The 18,610-nt window shown below is 54.8% G+C and overlaps 8 protein-coding genes across 10 annotated transcripts; 3 read left to right on the top strand and 5 right to left on the bottom strand.

Annotated features, from left to right (window-relative positions):
• Positions 1-144: 144 nt before the first annotated feature.
• Positions 145-1,096, bottom strand: LMH87_010097 (uncharacterized protein; the record flags this gene model as incomplete). Its single annotated transcript, XM_056197202.1, has 3 exons — positions 145-351; positions 408-719; positions 944-1,096. The coding sequence occupies 3 exons, from the start codon at positions 1,094-1,096 to the stop codon at positions 145-147; spliced, it is 672 nt and encodes a 223-aa protein (XP_056054275.1).
• Positions 1,097-1,905: 809 nt separating this feature from the next.
• LMH87_010096 (uncharacterized protein) lies at positions 1,906-3,472 on the bottom strand (the record flags this gene model as incomplete). 2 transcript variants are annotated; one of them, XM_056197200.1, is made up of 7 exons in its annotated part: positions 1,906-2,147; positions 2,215-2,348; positions 2,401-2,494; positions 2,553-2,716; positions 2,953-3,038; positions 3,111-3,137; positions 3,455-3,472. In XM_056197200.1, the coding sequence occupies 7 exons, from the start codon at positions 3,470-3,472 to the stop codon at positions 1,906-1,908; spliced, it is 765 nt and encodes a 254-aa protein (XP_056054273.1). The 2 variants fall into 2 exon arrangements, with proteins under 2 accessions (XP_056054273.1, XP_056054274.1); XM_056197201.1 differs by lacking the exons at positions 2,953-3,038; positions 3,111-3,137 and adding an exon at positions 3,169-3,173 and having other exon boundaries at positions 2,553-2,947.
• Positions 3,473-4,023: 551 nt separating this feature from the next.
• Positions 4,024-4,378, bottom strand: LMH87_010095 (uncharacterized protein; the record flags this gene model as incomplete). The annotated part of the gene is made up of 2 exons (XM_056197199.1): positions 4,024-4,221; positions 4,280-4,378. The coding sequence occupies 2 exons, from the start codon at positions 4,376-4,378 to the stop codon at positions 4,024-4,026; spliced, it is 297 nt and encodes a 98-aa protein (XP_056054272.1).
• A 778-nt stretch (positions 4,379-5,156) lies between these two features.
• LMH87_010094 (uncharacterized protein) lies at positions 5,157-8,726 on the top strand (the record flags this gene model as incomplete). 2 transcript variants are annotated; one of them, XM_056197197.1, is made up of 2 exons in its annotated part: positions 5,157-6,736; positions 6,783-6,789. In XM_056197197.1, 2 exons carry the CDS (start codon positions 5,157-5,159, stop codon positions 6,787-6,789), a joined length of 1,587 nt encoding a protein of 528 aa, XP_056054271.1. The 2 variants fall into 2 exon arrangements, with proteins under 2 accessions (XP_056054271.1, XP_056054270.1); XM_056197198.1 differs by having other exon boundaries at positions 5,157-8,726.
• A 619-nt stretch (positions 8,727-9,345) lies between these two features.
• LMH87_010093 (uncharacterized protein) lies at positions 9,346-9,938 on the top strand (the record flags this gene model as incomplete). Its single annotated transcript, XM_056197196.1, has 2 exons — positions 9,346-9,403; positions 9,529-9,938. The coding sequence occupies 2 exons, from the start codon at positions 9,346-9,348 to the stop codon at positions 9,936-9,938; spliced, it is 468 nt and encodes a 155-aa protein (XP_056054269.1).
• A 407-nt stretch (positions 9,939-10,345) lies between these two features.
• Positions 10,346-11,873, bottom strand: LMH87_010092 (uncharacterized protein; the record flags this gene model as incomplete). Its single annotated transcript, XM_056197194.1, has 4 exons — positions 10,346-11,477; positions 11,549-11,566; positions 11,626-11,692; positions 11,750-11,873. The coding sequence occupies 4 exons, from the start codon at positions 11,871-11,873 to the stop codon at positions 10,346-10,348; spliced, it is 1,341 nt and encodes a 446-aa protein (XP_056054268.1).
• Positions 11,874-12,777: 904 nt separating this feature from the next.
• On the top strand, positions 12,778-14,121 carry LMH87_010091 (uncharacterized protein; the record flags this gene model as incomplete). Its single annotated transcript, XM_056197193.1, has 5 exons — positions 12,778-12,965; positions 13,032-13,147; positions 13,209-13,379; positions 13,446-13,577; positions 13,631-14,121. 5 exons carry the CDS (start codon positions 12,778-12,780, stop codon positions 14,119-14,121), a joined length of 1,098 nt encoding a protein of 365 aa, XP_056054267.1.
• A 1,068-nt stretch (positions 14,122-15,189) lies between these two features.
• On the bottom strand, positions 15,190-18,160 carry LMH87_010090 (uncharacterized protein; the record flags this gene model as incomplete). The annotated part of the gene is made up of 6 exons (XM_056197192.1): positions 15,190-15,905; positions 15,961-16,893; positions 16,965-17,671; positions 17,743-17,828; positions 17,936-18,028; positions 18,131-18,160. 6 exons carry the CDS (start codon positions 18,158-18,160, stop codon positions 15,190-15,192), a joined length of 2,565 nt encoding a protein of 854 aa, XP_056054266.1.
• Positions 18,161-18,610: the final 450 nt, after the last annotated feature.

Genomic DNA, 18,610 nt, shown 5'->3' with positions numbered 1-18,610 from the left:
ACCAAGTTTTTCCGCTCAATTGGTGAAGGCTGTATAGTTCATGTCCGAGAAAGGGTCTGTTCTCCCAAGGAAAAAAAGATGGTTGACAATGGGCGTAAATGCAGTCGGCTATGGTGTAGTTTCGTTTCTTCTGCGGATCGTGATTTACAGGCTGTCGGTGAGGACCTTGTTCATCTTGGCGATGCGGGAGGAGACGCTGAGGTCGATGGTGCGGTCACCGACCTCGACGATGAGACCGCCGACAATGTCCGAGTTGACCTCGTTGGTGACCTTGAGCTTCTTGCCGGCACCGACGTACGAGGACTTGCTGACGGCGGTCTCGAGCTTGGAGAGGGTCTTGCTGTCGAGGGGCTAGGAGGAAAATTGACGTTAGAATGACTTCAACATGTAGCTCGGTTCACCCGTACCTGGGCAGAGGTGACGGTCATCTCGACCTCACCCTTGGAGGCGGACATGATCTGGTTGAACTTGTGGCAGACGCCCTGGAGGAGGCCGAGTCTGTTGTTCTCGGCGAGGGTTTCGAGGAAGTTCTTGATGGTGGCACCGCCGCCGCCGGCCTGCTTGACAAGCTCGGCAACAATGGCGGACTTGTCCTCGGAGCTCAGGGTAGGGGCAGCGAGAATGTCGTTGAGCTTGGCGTCCTTGTCGGTAATGGCACCGAGGGTAGCAAGGGCCTTGGCGGTAGGGTCGAGAGTCGACGACTTGGAGGCAGCAGTGTACTAAAAGGGAACAATTGGACTCATGTTAGCGATCGCGAGCTCTCTTTCCCAACGTCATTTGTTGTCTTCCGAGCGGGCACAAGTTTCGAGGTGGCTGAGCGGTATAAACGTGTTTTCGACTGATACCGCGCAGGCAGCATTCCCCAATTGCAATTGGAAAAGAAGCCGTCCCGGGAAACTCGACGGCGAATCGTCTTGCTCGTGGGCATTGAGGGCGAACGTACGAGAGCGGTGGCGTAGGTGCCGTCAACACCAAAGACCTGGACGGGGGGCTTGACCTCGTTGGCGGCGGCCGCGGCAAAAGTGCGCACGGGGGCCGCGACGAGGCGTCGGGGAGCGGCGACGCGGGCGCTGCGAAGAACCTGGCGGGAGAACATGGCAAAGAGGCGGAAAGGAGGAATTGGCAGGTTTTTCGATATGCCGGGGCGTTGAGAGAGGGCGGATATACGGGCGGGATGGCGAGGGTATTGGAGGTTTGAGAGCTTTTGGTGGTTGTCGAGGTTTCTCCGGCAATTTCGGAAACTTGGTGCCTGGCCAGGCATCAACTCGGGTTAGGTAATCCGATGACACCCGCGCATTCTCGTCAGCGGGATACAGTGAACAAAAGTAATAAGCCACTGTAAAAAAAGGCAAAGGGCCTACATTTGGAATTCATTTATTTAAGAAATTTGAAGTTGGAAAAATGAAGCAAAAGTAAAAAGAAGAGCAAAGAAGAGCAAAAAGGAAACGCTTCCAGGCAAGTGATGGACAAACGGGGAATCGAACCCCGGACCACTCCCAATCGTTTTATCCGCTGTACAGCAGATGCTAAGGGAGTATTATACCACTAAACCATTCGCCCGGTTGCTTGAAGGCGCTGTTCATCTCTGAACGAGGACCGAAGCAGCGTATTAAAATATAATAATGCTCAAAAGACGTGACGGGCAAAGAAACATCAACATCAACCACAAAGATCACAATCAGTCGCAATTACTCGCAAATTGTGATTACGATGCATTCTATAACTGAAGTTCTTGTACCATGCAAAACAAAAAGGCCAGACAAACGACGACAGTGAAAGTCTCTTGTTCTAATGAAATAATTCAACCGAGTAACGCCATTCTGTGAGCACTTCTTTCCAAACATCCAAACTGCAGCCCGCGACTCCTTATGCCGAATAATATTACAGTACTGCGCCGAGCATGGCTTAATCGCTCTTCAGCATGCTATCAACCAGATCACCCAGGGGACCCCAGTAGTCGCGACCGCTGGCGAGGCTGTGCTCGTCGATGAACAGGACGTATTGCTTGAAGCTCGTGTTCAGATGGGGCTCGAGGCCGAGCTCGCGGATGACGGGATAGTGGTGACAGTAAATGTGGGCGTAGACTCGGTACATGCGCTTGAATATCTGTCGGACGAGGGCTGGGAACGACTTGGGGAACGGCACACCTGCAAGCACAGTCGATTAGCTATGGTACGAGACGAGTTGGCCGCGGTAGCCTAGCTCCAGACTTACCAATCTTGCTGGGTAGCACCTGTTCGTTGTCAATGTTGGCTTGGACCCATGCCATCAGCTGCTCTATATATGCAGGCGCTGCCATCTTTGTGGGCTTCTTGTAGTTGTCGTTGTCCTGCCAGAGGTACTCGAATCTATCTTCGTTAGCAAAGCCATGATTATCCAAGACGCACACTCTGAACGTACTCGTCGGTAGCCTTCATCTCGGGGCACGACTGCGGCGAGCAGAACTCGGTGATGGCTCCGTAGATCAGATTAATCTGGTTGTAGAAGTCGACCACTGTCGGATGTCAGCGCACTGCCTCTCCCAAAGCCTAGAGGGCCACTTGTCTTCATACTGTTGACCGCGAGCCACTCATTCTCGTCTTCACCCTCGGGAAGCTTCACCACCTTGCGAAGACTGCCTCCGCCAAGCGTCACTTCGGCATACTGGCGCAGCTGGTAGCTGGTAGCACCACCCTTGCCGACGCGGGGTCGGAACTGGTTCTTCGCGCGCTGGTTGCTAAGGTTGATAGTTCTCATGTTAGCCGTCGAGTCCTCGCACATGCTCTTGTCATGGCCCGCCAACGACACATCCGGAGAGTCTTCGTGGACAGCCACAGCGTCGCCTTGCAGTCTCGAGATGGGGCCGTGGGAGCGACCCGTTAACAGCCGAGCCGTAGCAGTCATCTTGTTTCTGCGTGTCGATGTGGATGGGCAGGCGGGGTAAAGGTGGCAGAAGACACGGTGAAGACTAACACAGTAGTAAGAAATTGAGCCATCGCGAGTGAGAGCGTCCGGTCGGGCGGACGGGCTTTGTAGTGTCGTTGATGGACGAGAAGCAACTGGAGACAGCATTCCAATGGTTAGCAGGGCAATCGGGCCGCCGCTGGCCGGGGGGGTAGCACTGTGCATACATAGTAGAGACTGAAAGCTTCCGGCGACTAGCTTGCGACTAAGAAAACGAGAGGATACCTTTTCTTTTTTATCAAGCGATGCGAATAGCAGATGCAGTGACGAGAGTGACCAGGGGCGGCTTTTGGCGGGGTCCGATTTCGAGATGATGCTGGCACAGTGTCTGGCCTGGCCGTGTTTACTCGTCTTCCAAATTCGGTTGGTTGCTGGGGCGCGTGGTCGAGCCCCGCCAAACTTGGGCTGCCTTGCTCTTTGCCAGAATCGTTACCAGGAAATGAGATGCCAAAGCAAACAGGCAGGATAATAATTATTGCAGCTTGCCAAATCAAACATTGATTTGAAGTACCGCCTCTAAAATCATCATTCTTTCCGCTCAATCAGTACCCTGCTACTAAGCTCAGCAGCCTTGGCCTCGGTATCATCCACCGCCTAGCCTTGCACCAAACCAATAACACACATAGCAGCATTCTATAAACAAAAACCCACCACCTACCTCAATCTTTCTTAGCGATACGATCCCCGAGCAGGGTCCTCCACAGCTATGCGTTGCTTTTAGCCAAGATTCATCATGAACGCCGTGGCCAATCGCTGGCTGCTGCTTCGCCATCACGAGCGGTGACATTGAGCTCGAAGACAAACACCTGTGGTCACCGGTTCTCTACAGGCTCACATTGGCTAATGTTTGAAGAATCTTTCGAGTGTTTCAAGCAGCCGTATATCGTGGCGCAGATGCACGCGTCATGCTTCCCAAGTGGCAACATCCTGCATGCAATATATACAATCCAGTTGAGACAACAGAGGCAACGGATTTCGGCCTGGTTACCATCTTCCTGTACCTGTGATCGGGCTGCCCCAGAACAGTGCAGCTACTACATAATGCCTGCAGGTGGCACGGGTTATCTTTAGTCTGCAGCACTACTCTGGGGATAGATGTTTGAACTCGGCAAGCAAGTCGTCGTGCCCGGCAAGAACCTCGTTCACTTCAGCTCGCAGCGTGTCCTTGTTTTCCTGCTCCGCCGAAACTGAGGCAGACGACGCAGTGCTCTCTTGGTATTTTGCAAATGCTGCCAGAAACTTTTCATAGCGCTCTTTTTCGCTGTCTTTCAGCCTTTCCTAGAAAAGAAATCAGAGACTGATTATGGCAGTTAGGACCAAAGCAGCACAAGCGCACCTTCACATCGAGAACAAAGCTCAACGATCGATTCAGGCCTGTGAGATCAATAGAGTGACTTGAATTGCCGGTAGTGGTTGATGTCGGGTTTTCAGCCATTTTGTCTGATAATCAACCTATCCGACGTTTAAGTCTCTAAAAGGACACGAGCTTCGCTGGAACGATATATAAGGCTCGCTGAGGGCTGCATACCCCGCCTCGCCTTGTTGGTGCTGCTATTTCGAGGTTATCAGCCGCCCCCAATGACGTAGCCTGGGGCGATTTATCCTTCATTCTGCCAAATATGGCACGTTAAGAATGGATTTGTTGTGAAGTTCATGGTATACAGGAATACCCCGAGAAGACGGTTTGCTCTGTGCCCGCCGTTTTTTGGTATAAGCATTCGAGGTCCGACGCGAGCATCGCTCGGTCTCCGCTGCAGAACGCTCCCACACGAGAAGTGTATAAATTCATCATAACAATAATCTTGAAAACTCTAACAGATGATCATGTCGGCGATCTGACTTTATTTCATGTAAGTCCTTCGTTGTGGTCTTCACTTGGAAGGCTCGCAAGAGCGCAGACGGCGGTCGCTCTCTATGGCGACCACGTACTTTCTGGGTTATTAAAGGGCTAGCATCGTACCAGCGAAGACGAGAACACATTTCAAAGTACACAAAAAAGTAAACTTTTAAACTTTTCATGTACGTGTTTGTTTCACGGCTTCCGTATCTCCCAGCCCGCCACCGGTGCCTGGAAGACCCACCAAATTTCTGCCTCGATCTACAGTGTCGCGCAACGCCAAAAGTTTGAACTTTTCCATTCTTTCCACTCCCACGCCCGCCACACCGACGTCTTGTTCCCGAGTCCCTGCAGTGTGCAGGCAACGGCCGTCACCATGGATGACTTTCTGAACTTGGAATTGCTCTCACTCGTGTCCAAGGTTACCTCAGAACTTCAGAACCATGTCGGCGTCAGTGACAAGACCCTGGCCGAGTTCCTCATCGCCCAACGCATCGACAGCAAAAACATCGACGAGTTTCGAACAAAGCTGGATGGGCTCGGCGCTGACTTTCCGCCCAGTCTGGTGGACAGTCTCGATCGCTTAGTGTTGACGATGCACCCGCGCCTCAAAGGCAAGGGCAAAGGCGCAGTCGAGCCTGAAGAGGAGCACCACGGCCGGTCGCTGGAGGAAAAGGAAAAGGTCTTCGGCGGCCTTACGGTTGCAGACGGCAAGCGATCCCTCCAGGACAATGGCGACGCCATCGACGATACCCTGGCGCTTCTCGTGGGCATCGAAGGACAGGTTCGCAAGGACAAGGCGCGCAAACGCAGCCGAAGCCCCCATGACGACTCGCGACGACGAAGACGAGATAGATCACGATCCAGAGAAGGTCGCAAGCGAGAAAGGTTTCGGTCGCGCTCACGATCACAAGACCGAGGCGACGAAGACTGGCGCGACGGATACAGAGATTCGCGAAAGAGCCGCCACAGACGCCGAGACGACCGCGACGATGACGATGACAGATTCAGACGAGCGCCTGCTCCAGAAACGGATGACGAGCCCATACTCAACAAAGTATACAAAGGTCATGTTACAGGAATCAAAGACTTCGGTGCATTCGTCAATCTGCACAACGTTCGCGGGCGCCAGGATGGTCTCGTGCACATTTCCAAGATTGCGGCCCACCAGCGCGTGAACCACCCCTCGGATCTCCTAGAAAAGGGTCAAGAAGTATGGGTCAAGGTTATTAGCGCCGAAGGCAAGCGTATCAGCCTCTCCATGGCGGCCGTCGACCAGTCCTCGGGAATGGATAACGAGCCACAAGAGAGAATCTCGTCTGGAGCAAACTTGGAAGCGCTGGGTGGAGCTAGCCGAGGATTCTATGATGCGCCAACCAACATGCCACGAGACGATATCGGCGCTCCAAGAAAACATAAGAAGAGAATGACATCACCTGAACGCTGGGAGATTCGACAGCTAATTGCATCGGGTGTGGCTAAAGCGTCTGATTACCCCGACTTGGAAGAGGATTACAATGCTACCCTGCGTGGAGACGGAGAGATGGAGCTTGAGGAGGACGTTGATATCGAGGTTCGCGAAGAAGAACCCCCCTTCCTCGCGGGCCAGACAAAACAGTCGCTGGAACTGTCGCCGATTCGTGTTGTCAAGGCACCTGATGGTTCTATGAACAGAGCTGCCATGTCCGGTACAGCCCTGGCCAAGGAGAGAAAGGAATTGAAACAGCAAGAGGCGGACGCTGCCAAGGAAAAGCCCAAGGAAAACTTGGCCTCACAGTGGCAAGATCCCATGGCTGACCCCGACAAGAGGCAGTTTGCCAGCGACTTGCGCACTGCTAAGATGAATGCTAGTGCAGATGATGTCCCGGAGTGGAAGAAGGCAATTGTCCCGCGCAACCAGACACTAGGCAAACGAACAAATCTGAGCATGAAAGAGCAGCGCGAAAGCTTGCCTGTGTATGCGTTCCGCTCGCAGCTTATCAAGGCTGTGCGCGAGAACCAGATTATGATTGTTGTTGGCGAGACTGGCTCCGGCAAAACTACACAGCTGACTCAGTATCTTGCAGAAGGTGGCTTTGCTAACGACGGAGTCATTGGCTGCACACAGCCGCGACGAGTCGCAGCCATGTCTGTGGCAAAACGTGTCGCCGAGGAAGTTGGCTGCAAGCTGGGAGAGGAAGTCGGTTACTATGTCCGTTTCGACGACATGACAGGCCCTCTGACCAAGATCAAGTACATGACGGATGGTATGCTTCTCCGAGAGATTCTCGGTGACCCTGATATGAAGCGTTACTCGGTCATTATGCTGGACGAAGCGCACGAGCGTACCATCTCAACCGATGTGCTCTTTGCACTACTCAAGAAGGCTCTGAAACGCCGTCCTGATCTCAAGATTATTGTCACTTCTGCCACCCTCGATGCCGACAAATTCTCCATGTACTTTAACGAATGCCCAATTTTTACGATTCCTGGCCGAACATTCCCTGTCGAGATTCTCTACTCCCGAGAGCCTGAATCTGATTATCTCGATACCGCGCTGGTCACCGTTATGCAGATCCACCTGACGGAGCCAAAGGGCGACATTCTCCTTTTCCTTACAGGCCAAGAAGAAATCGATACCGCGTGCGAGGTGCTATTCGAGCGAATGAAAGCCCTAGGGCCTGGAGTTCCTGAGCTTCTCATTCTACCCGTATATGCTCAGCTGGCAAGCGAGGCGCAGAGCCGAATTTTCGATCCTGCCCCGCCCGGCACCAGAAAGGTTGTCATTGCCACGAACATTGCCGAGACGTCTATCACGATTGATGAGATTTACTACGTCATTGACCCTGGTTTCGTCAAGCAGAGCGCTTACGATCCCAAACTGGGCATGGACTCGCTGATTGTTACTCCTGTCTCCCAAGCGCAGGCGAACCAAAGAGCTGGACGTGCTGGACGTACCGGCCCCGGAAAGTGCTTCCGCCTCTATACCGAAGCCGCATACCAATCAGAAATGCTGCCGACCACGATTCCTGAAATTCAGCGCACCAACCTGGCACACACAATTCTCATGCTCAAGGCCATGGGCATCAACGATCTGCTACACTTTGACTTTATGGACCCTCCGCCGGTCAATACTATGCTTACAGCCCTGGAAGAATTATATGCTCTCAGTGCTCTCGATGACGAAGGTCTGCTTACGCGTTTGGGTCGGAAAATGTCCGACTTTCCAATGGAACCTTCATCGGCCAAGGTCCTCATCACGGCGGTAGACTATCAGTGTTCCGACGAGATGCTCAGCATCGTGGCCATGTTGAATCAGCAAACCGTCTTTTATCGTCCCAAGGAGAAGCAGACGCAGGCAGATCAAAAGAAGGCCAAGTTCCACGACCCGCACGGCGACCACCTCACACTTCTCAATGTATACAATTCGTGGAAGCTCAGCGGCTACTCGAGTCCGTGGTGCTTTGAAAACTTTATCCAGGCACGCTCGATGCGCCGCGCCAAGGATGTGCGTGACCAGATCCTGCGCATCATGGAGCGCCATCGCCACCCGGTCATCTCGTGTGGCCGCGACACGCAAAAGGTGCGAAGGGCGCTCTGTACAGGATTCTTCCGGAGTGCTGCGCGCAAGGACCCTCAGGAGGGCTACAAGACGCTGACCGAGGGCACGCCGGTGTACCTGCACCCTTCTTCGGCGCTGTTTGGCAAGCACGCGGAGTGGGTCATTTACCACGAGCTGGTCCTCACGACCAAGGAATACATGCACTGGACGACGGCGATTGAGCCCAAGTGGCTGGTGGAGGCGGCGCCGACGTTCTTCAAGGTGGCGGCCACGGACAAGCTGAGCAAGAGAAAGGCGCAAGAGAGGATTCTACCGCTTTACAACAAGTTTGCCGGCGAGGACGACTGGAGACTGAGCGCGCAGAAGAGGGGAGGACGTGGTGGTGGCGGTGGTACCTGGGGCTAATACCACAGAGAATTGTATCGCGATCTGCAGATCAGTATTTGAATCGGCGCTTGGAGTTTATTGGGGGTTTAAAGTGATGTTAACAATTTGTATTATGGGTGGTCTACATCATAGAGCCATGTTACTGGCTAAAAGCAATTGAAGAACAACACCACAGTTGTTGTACATCTTATGCCTCAAAAACAATGACACAAGTTGACCTAACGCAAAATAGATTTCCAAACAAATTAATTTACAAAAGCTCAAACTGCCCGAGTTGCAGAGTCCTCGTCCTCCCGATAGAGTCATACTGCCAGACCCACTCTTGGTCCCGTGTCCAATCACATGGCTTCGGCCGCGACACCCTTACGCAATTCCCTGCGCGAGAAACTGGGACAGCCAGCCCAGCCCAGCCCAGCCCTGTAGGCCGCCAAGTACCTTTGTACCTGTCGCCCGCGTGACGTTTGCGCCGCCGCCGCCGTTGCTGCTGAAGGCGCCGCCGACAGACATAAGCCCACCAGGCTGCCGTTGACAATCTTGCATCATTCAACGACTTTTTTGACCCCCCCACGAATCTCTCAACCCTCGCATCTATTTTGTGTAATTACATCAAATCTTCACACTTGAAAGATCCTCCATCATGTGCTCAGCCGACATCTTTCTCGGCGTTCTCGCCATCCTCTTCCCTCCTCTGCCAGGTACGTCACCCCGCCGCCGCCGCCACCCGAGACCAAAAACCTATTCAATGGCAGCACCTTTGCCACGACAGGAAAAGGTCAATTTCTCTTTTATTTTCTTTGCTAACATGGCATGATCAATATAGTCTGGGTCAAGCGCGGCATCTGCAGCGCCGACTCCCTCATCAACATCCTCCTCTGCCTCCTCGGCTTCATCCCCGGCCTGCTGCACGCCTGGTACATCATCGCCAAGTTCCCCGAGCCGCCCTACGAGTACGAGACGCTGAACCAGGACGGCGAGGGCGGCTGCGGCCGCGTCCAGTACATCTACGTCCAGTCGCCCAATGGCCAGCACCAGCCCCAGCCCCAGCCCCAGCAGCACGGTGGCATGAACTACGGCGGCACCGGCCACAACAACGCCTCCCGCCAGCAGCAGCACCAGCAGCAGGGCGTGACGGCGCCGAACAACGGCGCAGGACGCTCCGACGCCGCCCAGACCCCTCCCACGTATGCGGCCGCCGTCGCCGGAGACCACAAGGTTCAATCGCACGATTAGGATGACTTTGATAGATGGACGAAATAAGCGATGGAGACTCCGCGCGTGCCGAAGTCGCTAGGACTTGTTCTCTGCGGCTGAGCAATGTCTGGTCAAAACAGCGATGGACGTTGACAGTGGCCACCAGCTGCACTTGAAAACCCCACTCGCGAATATAAAGCGTGTCTGTGTTTTCTACCAGCTTTTTCTCTTCGTGACTTCTGTTTGTTTGCATGGTTATTGGATTCTCTCGGGATAATACCGAACGACCCGCATGGAGTTGGCTGCCCTTTGCTTTATTGTTCATGTCTTACATGAGAAGTCTTTTTTTATGCAGGAGATGATAGCGAAACTAATAAAGCACATATATTCACCATTTCTCTCCAGCTCAGCGACCGTGCTATCGTCTAGTCTGCCTTTTTGTCTCTTTACTCTTCAGCAGGCTCTTCCTTCCCCTGGGGCTGCTCTGCCATCGCCGCTGCTGCTCTGTCGTGGACGGACGGCGGCGGCCGGTCGTTAGCCCTGGGCGGCTTGTAGTCCTTGATGAGGTGCTGAGGCAGAAACGTGTAAAACGACGGCTGCACCTGCTCCAGCGTCTTGACGAAGCGGAACCCGGAACTGAGCTCGCACACCTGCGCCGTGACCATCATGCCCACCGTCATCGCCGCGAGAAGCTCCCGCTCGAAGAAAAACACAACGTCCTCGTCCTCGGACAGCGGCGTCTGGGTGGGGACCTGTCGCACCCAGCCATCTTCGATGACAGTCGGCCGAAAGACGGCGCGGCCGAGCGGCTGCAGATTCAGCGTCTTGTGCGCCTCGGAGCCGAGCGCCAGCCGGCGAAAGCAGCTGGTGATGTCGTCGGTCGGCATCTCGATGCTCTGCAGGGCTAAAGAGCAGACAAACTGGCGAGACAGACGCAAGTCGCTCCGGCCCGTCTCCGTCTTGGGCACGGGCTGGCCCGCCGCGACGAGGGATGCGTAGAAGACGAGCTCCGGCGAGAGCGTCTCGGCGTCCTTGCGGCTCTGCAGCGACCAGTCCGCCTCGTCGTGCACCTCGAACGTCTGCGCGGCCGCGAGGTTGAACCGGCCCGGCAAGAGGCTCTGGAAGCGGCACAGCCGCGGCCACTCGTCCCGCGCGCGGGCGCACATGCCCAGCGCGGCCTTGACGTCGTCGGCGTGCTCGGGGCAGACGTCGTGCTGCAGCACGTACCGCAGAAAGTTCTCGACGACGCCAATCGCGCGCTCCGTCGGCGCCGGCTCGAGACACGTCAGCGGCAGGATGGAGATGGACAGGAAGCCGGCGACGACGCCGGCAAAGTCGACGGTCCAGTTGCGGGCGTTGCCGTCGTAGAGGCGCGTGCTGGCCGCCTCATCGTCCTGCTCTCTGGTCGTGGCTTCGGTGGCATGGGGGATCAGGGAGCCGTCCTCGAGCTCCTCGGCGCTGAAGGCGGTGCCGGTCGTGTTGATGCCGCCGAGGAACATGTACTCGCTGAAATAGACGTCGAGCTCGGAGCTGAGACGGCGACGGGTGCGGTAGCGGTGGATGCACGTCTGGATGCGCCTTGGGTGTAGTTTGTTAGCTGTGCTTGATGGCGCTGACAATGGAGAGAGAGAGAGAGAGCGAGAACTCACTGTTCAAAGGGGATGGAGCTGGAGATGGAAGTTAGCACGGATAGTTATATCCGTTGCGGTGAGCGTTTGATGCTTACCTGGCGTAGAGCTCTCGTTGCTCACGGAGGGCTTCCTCGGGCGTTGTGGGAGGGTCGGCATAGTATTCTACTGCTTGTTAGATGCCGCAATGCAAAAATGGAGCTCTCGCGGTGAAAATCGTACCTTCAAAGCCTGTGACACCCCTGCGTTGCTTCTTCTTCCCGCCGCGCCTCTGCTTCTTCTTCCTCTCGGGGAAGTTTTGCACAGTATCCAAATCAACGTCTTCATGCTCATGGTCGGGATCCATGACGAGTGTTTGGTCTCAAGCAGCTCCGGAGGATTATGGATGTGTCAAAGAGGGAAAAAGTCTCTGGGCGGTGTTTTTGTGGTTTTATTGATTCGACAAACGGCAGCATGCATAGGTGAGCAGATGCGTGTGCAAACGCGCGACTCCCGTGATTGTACGCATCACATGAGACGGACGTTGCACAACACACTGTCACCCAAATCAATGCCTTCGATGTATGACATAATTACAGCTTCGCTGAGGAATAACTTGGGCAGCTGGGAATTACTGCCCGATGGTGTCTACTGTGCAGTGCAGCTCCGAGCTGGTGCAAGCCTGGAAACAAATTCGGGAATAAGATCTGCTCATCGATATGATTTTTAAGCGCCTCATTGTCACGATATTCTCCTACGGACTTTTTAAACTGCCTCGGTTCCGTCAACGTCAACATTCTGGTCCGCTGTGGCTATTTATTATAAAGCAACTCCGCAAGCCGACAACTGGGATTACCGCAATGCTATTACAGAGCAAATTCCCAGTATTAGCCAAAGGAAAACGCCGGCAGAGTATCCGTGTACCATCTGGATATCGCTGTATAGTCAAAAGCCCGGGCTTTTCTCTCAACTTCGAAATTCTCCGACACACTGTAATTGTCAGCCCTGCAATGGAAGAATTCGAATCATCTACGGCGATGGGACCCATCAATGTCCGCTAACTAACTACTTGCGCTGCGGACTTGGCCAAAGTCGGCGCCGCCGCGACCCGCTCTTTGTCGGAACCGGTATGTTGAATCGCGGTACTTGGTCGCAAGTGGGCAAGCTTTCGATTTAAGCTCAATCTATATTTAATCGTCAAACGACCATCTATCGAAGTCGTGCTGTTTCGATTTTACTTCAATCACTGCTACACATTTCTGCGCTGCAACATGACGGCCACGATGCTATCAATCACAGCCCCCAAGTACACCAACCCCGATGGCTACGAGCTCACCAAAGTACCCAAGCCGGCCGCCGCGCAGCCCACCGACGTCCTGATCAGGGTGCGCGCGGCAAGCGTCAATCCCATCGACGTCAAAAAGGTAGACGGCATGATGAAGATGGCCATCCCGGACAAGTACGCAACGCGCCACCTCTTGCCAACCTTCCGGCCGGGATGAGCACTGACATGCCCGATGTATAGGTTCCCGTACAACATTGGCTACGATGTCGCCGGTGTGGTGGAGGAAGTGGGCAGCGGTGTCACGTCGTTCAAGGCGGGCGACGAGGTGTATGTGAGGCTGCCAGAGTCCAACAGAGGTATGTTGTTGCTGCGATCAATGACACCGGGGTGATGGTGATGCTAATTGTGCATGTGCAGGTGCGTGGGCTGAGTTTGCCGTGTGCCCGGAGCGTTTCATTGCTCTCAAGCCCAAAAATCTGTCATTTGGAGATGCTGCGTCGCTGCCGTTGGCGGCATTGACGGCGCTACAGGCCATGCGCGAGTACAAGGGCTCGCTGGAGGGAAAGACCATCTTCATCCCCGCCGGATGTAAGTGACACAGAGCTCCAGGTCTATCGTAGATTTCAGTCTCAGTCTGTAGCTAACGCTGTGCAGTGGGCGGTACTGGCGCATACGGCCTGCAGATTGCCAAGAACATATTCAAGGCTGGCAAAGTCATCACTACCGTGTCGACGAGCAAGGTGCCTAAAGTACACGAGCTGCTCGGCGAGAGTGTCGTTGATCAGAGTATGTGCATCTCCAACAGCCTCGTATTTTCATGGTATTAATTACAGACGCAGTCATTGATTATACCAGAGATGATCCCCTAAAGACAATCCCAGCCGGATCAGTCGACTTCATCTTTGACACCACCGGCCAGGCGACCGAGTTCATGCCGCTGCTGGTCAAGGGCAGCGGCATGGTCGTATCCATCTCGACCGCCCCCTCGGGCGCCACGTTGCAAAACAGCAGCATCATGGACACGCCGGAAAAGCCCCGGTTGCCCATCGTGGCCCACGTGTTCCTCGACGCCACGGACCAGGTGCGCAAGCTCAAGGCGCGCTACTACGGCGTCGAGTACAAGTACATCTTCATGGACCCCAACGGCAAGGACCTCGCGCTACTCAAGGACGCGGCGGAAGAGGGAAAGCTGCGGCCCGTGGTCGGCTTGCGCGTGGACCTTGGCGACATTGGCAAGGTCCGCGAGGCGTGCTGGCAGACGTACAAGGGCAAGGGCGGGCTGGGCAAGACGGTGTTGGAGGTGCAGCAGCAGGACAGCCGGGAAGAGTAGGGACGGGTGTATAGCGGATATGGATGAGCCGGTCGAAAGTCTGTGTTAATTAGTACAGCTACAGGCACAGGGCGTTTCATTTTTGCAAATTAGTCCATCTTTTCTGGATGCTGCTCGGAACTACGTCAAGTGGGTGACAAAAAGACGCCACTCTGGTAAATAAAAGTAGTAACTTATTACTTTTTTTAGTATCTGTTTTCCCCTTCTTTTGTATTATTTCCCTCTCTGACAGTTACTTTCTATTTTCCATGGCTGGGCTAATTGCATATGACCTCCGCAAGGAGGCAAGTCCAAACGGCCTTCAGTTGCTCAGGAATGGCCGTGTGCTGAGGGTGGCGGAGATGATTGTGAGGGTGGCCATTAAGAGCATTCAAAAGTAAACGACAGCCGATGCGGATCCAATTTTCCCATCCTGCAACAAGATCAAGAATAAGAAGCATGGTAGCGGGACTTTTGCCGTTGCTGGATATGATGCAGACCAACTGTACAGGACCGAGGAGTCTAGAAGACCTGCAGTTCAAGAGCGGGTGTCTTAATCGGACGAGTAACATACATATATCTGATATGGGCAGAAGCTAAGGAAGAAAAAGGCACCACGAAATAAACTAAGGAATTAGTACAAAATAATCGGACCTAAGATAAAGGCAGAGGGAGCGATGATTTAGATTCTAGTTGGGGTGATCCGTGGTATAGGCGACTACGGCGACGAGTGCAACGACAAGGAACGGCAGTCATATACAGCAGCAACGGCGGCAGCCTATGCTAAGGCTATTTTCGTGCAGATAGTTGTCCTTATAATAATAAGCATGGCTGTATGATACAAATTAAAATAGAAAAGGGGATATGCAAACTATAATGAAGAAGAAATATGACGCTCAATATGTCTTAGCGAACTAAGACTGTCAACTGTAGAGTAGACAAAAAGTACAAAATGGCAGAGGACAAAAAGAAAAGAACGACATGGCTGTTCCTATATACGGATAGTAAAAAATGTTCCCCAATCGCACCAACAATAACCAAGAAGAGACAAAATAGAAATGCAACAACCAACGTGGGAATACTTTTCAATTACTTGCTCTCATATTTACCACTGACGAGCTTCCTCGTCAGGGGCACGTCGACCCAGCTCTGTCCAGCAGCAGTTTCCGACGCCGCATCCGCATCGGCAAAGGGATCGTGGGCGACCTCCTTGCCCTTGCCCTTGACGTCGTCCGCCAGGCGCGCGACCGAGATGCCCGACGCAGTGGCGACAGTGCCCGCGGTGGCGTACTCCCAGCGGGCCTCGACGTGTCCCGGCAGGGGCTCCGTGCCGTCGGCGCCCAGGACACGGCAGACAATCTTGTGCATCGCGTCGTTGTCGCCGAGGACGACGTCACCCAGGCGCCAGTAGACGAGGTGCTTGTCCTTGAGGTGGGTACCGCTGGGCTTGGTCTGGGCGCCGGTGGCCCGGCCCTCGTAGGTGGCGATGAAGACGACATTGTGCAGCGTGAGCGGGCCGGACAGGGTGCAGGACGGGTTGCGCTGGTACTGCAGCAGCAGGCCGAGCTTATCACCCTGCGGCTTCCACGCGGGCTTGATGATGAGCGGCACGAAGCCGCTGAGGGCCAGCGGGCTGCTCTCGTCGGCAAAGACGCGGTAGGAAAAGGCCGTCGACGTCTTGGGGATGTGGGACAGCTCGAGGGCAAACTGGTCGGGGTGCTCTATCGATGCGTTTTGCACAAAGATGCGGTTCGGGCCAATCTTTTCCAGACGGGCAAAATTGTTGATGCGGATGGTTTCGTGGGCTAACAAGAGTCAGTATAATGAATGTGGTCGGGACTGACCAGGATATGTGCTTACTCTTGTCGTTGCCGTCGCTGCTGTTGTAAGCAAAGGCAATTTCTCCAGCAATGGAAATGTTCTTAATCTCGCCATTGTCAAACTGCGCAGACACCGTTTCAATGATGGACGAGTTGAGGCCAGGGCCGTTCATGTCCGGGTGCTTGATGTGGGCAAAGTTGCCGAGAGAGGTGCCGGATCGGACAGACTGCGAATCAGAGACGCCGGTGATGCTGGGTTCCGAGGTCAGAGTCGAAGCCGCAATGGGCTTCGGCGATGGGAGCGAGGCCAGGGAGCTGTCGGACAGCGCTTCGGGCAGGCCGCTCGCCGGGTTGTAAATGGTGTTCCTAACGTCCCGGCGGCCGCGGACCGTGCGAGAGCGCTGCGCCGTCGTCGAGTTGAGCTTGAGAGTGTTGGCCACGCTGGACAAGGCAGCCAGCTTCTCTTCGGGGTCTTCCTCGGAGATGGGCTGATTCTGGATGCTCAGCTTAAACGGCTGGTCAGGATCATCACTCGCAGCTTCTCTTTGCGCCTCGCTTATTGGATCGTGCATGGGCGCTCTGACAGAGAAGCCCTCGGCATCCTTTTGTGGCGATGACACTTGGGCAGCATGGGCTTGTGAGGGCTCGGCGTTGTCCATCAGCGATCCATTGGTGGCGGCAAGTATTGGCAGGGCCGGGGCGTCGGCGTCGACGTTGGCGTGGCCGTTGGGCCTGTCGCCGCCAGTCTTGGGACGAATGGGGGAGTCGGGTGCATCTTCAGCGAGCGAAGATAGTCTGTTTGATTCGGTCAGGTTGCTCGCAGAGGCCCGGGGTGAGATGCCGCGCCCGCTGCTGCCAAGGCGTCCGAAGTTGGGAGCGGCAGCCTTTTGAGACCCAAGCTGCCCGAAGCCACCGTGCACACTCTGGCGACGTCGTCCGCCGAGGATCGTACCGAGTCGTCGGAGCTTGGATTCTGGGTGACGTTAGCAGTGGGGCCTCCATGGTGCATAGCATGGATGATATTGGGCAGGCAATTTCACATACCTTTTTGAGGCGCCGGTGATTGATCAAAGGAGTCCTCTTCGGGCACTGATTGCGGCACAGAGGGCGTAGGGGTGAGGTTGTTGTTATTGTTAATGCTGTTCATGGTATTTTCGCGGGACGGCGTGGCCGGAGCTTGGAAAGCGTTATTCGCAGCGGCTCCAACGGACGAGCGTCGAGTCGAACTTCTCGTCGGAGCAGCCGGTCGGTCACCAACGGTACCGTGGACAAACCCCCGGATCTCCGACTCTGTTTCAATCTCAATGGTGACGGCAAGCGTCTCCCCGGCGATGGTTTGTGTTCGTTGCGCCTGATCGGATTCGTGAGTCTGGTACTGTGTGAGAGCGTCTCGGAGCTGGTTGACGCGGGACTCGTCGAGAGCTTGCAGCGTCTCGAATACAAAGGGAGCCTGGGAATCCCACTCCTGCTGAGCCGACTCGAGTTTCGTAGAAGCAGCGTCGATTTTCTGGGCGTTGGTCTTGCCACCTTTTTTGTTCAGCTTGCCGGCCTTGTCGCGGGCGTCTTCGAGGTCCCTGCCGAGGTTGGTCAGGTTGGCCGAGATTGTATTTATATTCTGCACATCGCTTCGCTGCTGGAAGTCGCGGAGAGGCTCCGCGACGTCTCGCTCAATGCCGTCGGCGAATTGAAGGTGAGACTGCGCGATGCGCTCGACGGCACCAAGGATGCGAGCCCAAGGCGTTTGGAAGACGCTGCACCGGGACGTTAGCATATGAAGCTATATAACAAGATTGATGGTTCATGAGCCGTTATGGCGCCTTACCCAAGCTCCGACTGCGCATTGGGGACTTTAAATTGGGCAAGCTTGCGCAGGCCTGCGACGTATTGTTCTTCGATGCGACGGCGCTCCTAAACAATGGCGCCAGTTAGTATGGCAATTGGCAAGAAAGACCAATTTGCCAACTCAAAGATAGAGGCGCAAAGAAGCTGGCGAGCTGCCATTGGAGTTGTCGTACCTGGAGCCAGTCGGCTATCTCATTGTTTACCTTGCCGATGCGCTTGATTCGGTCGTTGAGGACTTGTGCGGCCTGATTCGGCGTGAGATGCGGCTAAACCGAGACAGTCAGCGACACACAATATTCGCGACATGCCACCGTGCCTCGAGGTCATTTCTGCATAGCACATCAGGTGGGAGAAGTCGGAATACGCACCAGCATGGCCGGGTACTCGGTCCTGTCCATTGCGGGGGCTTGGGTTGGCTGCAGCGCTCGGCGGCGACGGGAATACAGATACTCGGTAGCTCTAGAGTGAAGTTTGAATCGCGAAGGAGGTCGATGAGTGGGCGGAAAGGGAGAAGCGCGGTGGGAGGGCGGCGATGCCCACGGAACGACAGGAGGACGGGGTTTCTGGCCACTCAGAGTGTCTTGGTCATGACGATGGTTGGAAGTCTGGGGGCGGGCGAGCGAGAGAGAGAGCTCTTTGGGATGAGGCTAGTAATTGTGGAGAAGCCCATTTTTTTTTGGTACGTACGCGCACCCTGTCATGGGAGGCGGTGCTTTTTTCGAAGCCACAGCGGGCCACTGACACATTTCAGCTCTGTCTTGCCCTGAAAGCGGCCACGGCCAACGGGCGCTGCCGGCACCACCATCTGTCAGCGCAAACGTTCCATTCTACAGCGCTCTACAGCAAGC

This window comes from Akanthomyces muscarius, chromosome 5 (assembly GCF_028009165.1).
Source record: "Akanthomyces muscarius strain Ve6 chromosome 5, whole genome shotgun sequence".
Taxonomy (NCBI): domain Eukaryota; kingdom Fungi; phylum Ascomycota; class Sordariomycetes; order Hypocreales; family Cordycipitaceae; genus Akanthomyces; species Akanthomyces muscarius.
The sequence above is the reverse complement of the archived record's forward strand: the minus strand, read 5'-3'. Positions and strand labels throughout refer to the sequence as shown.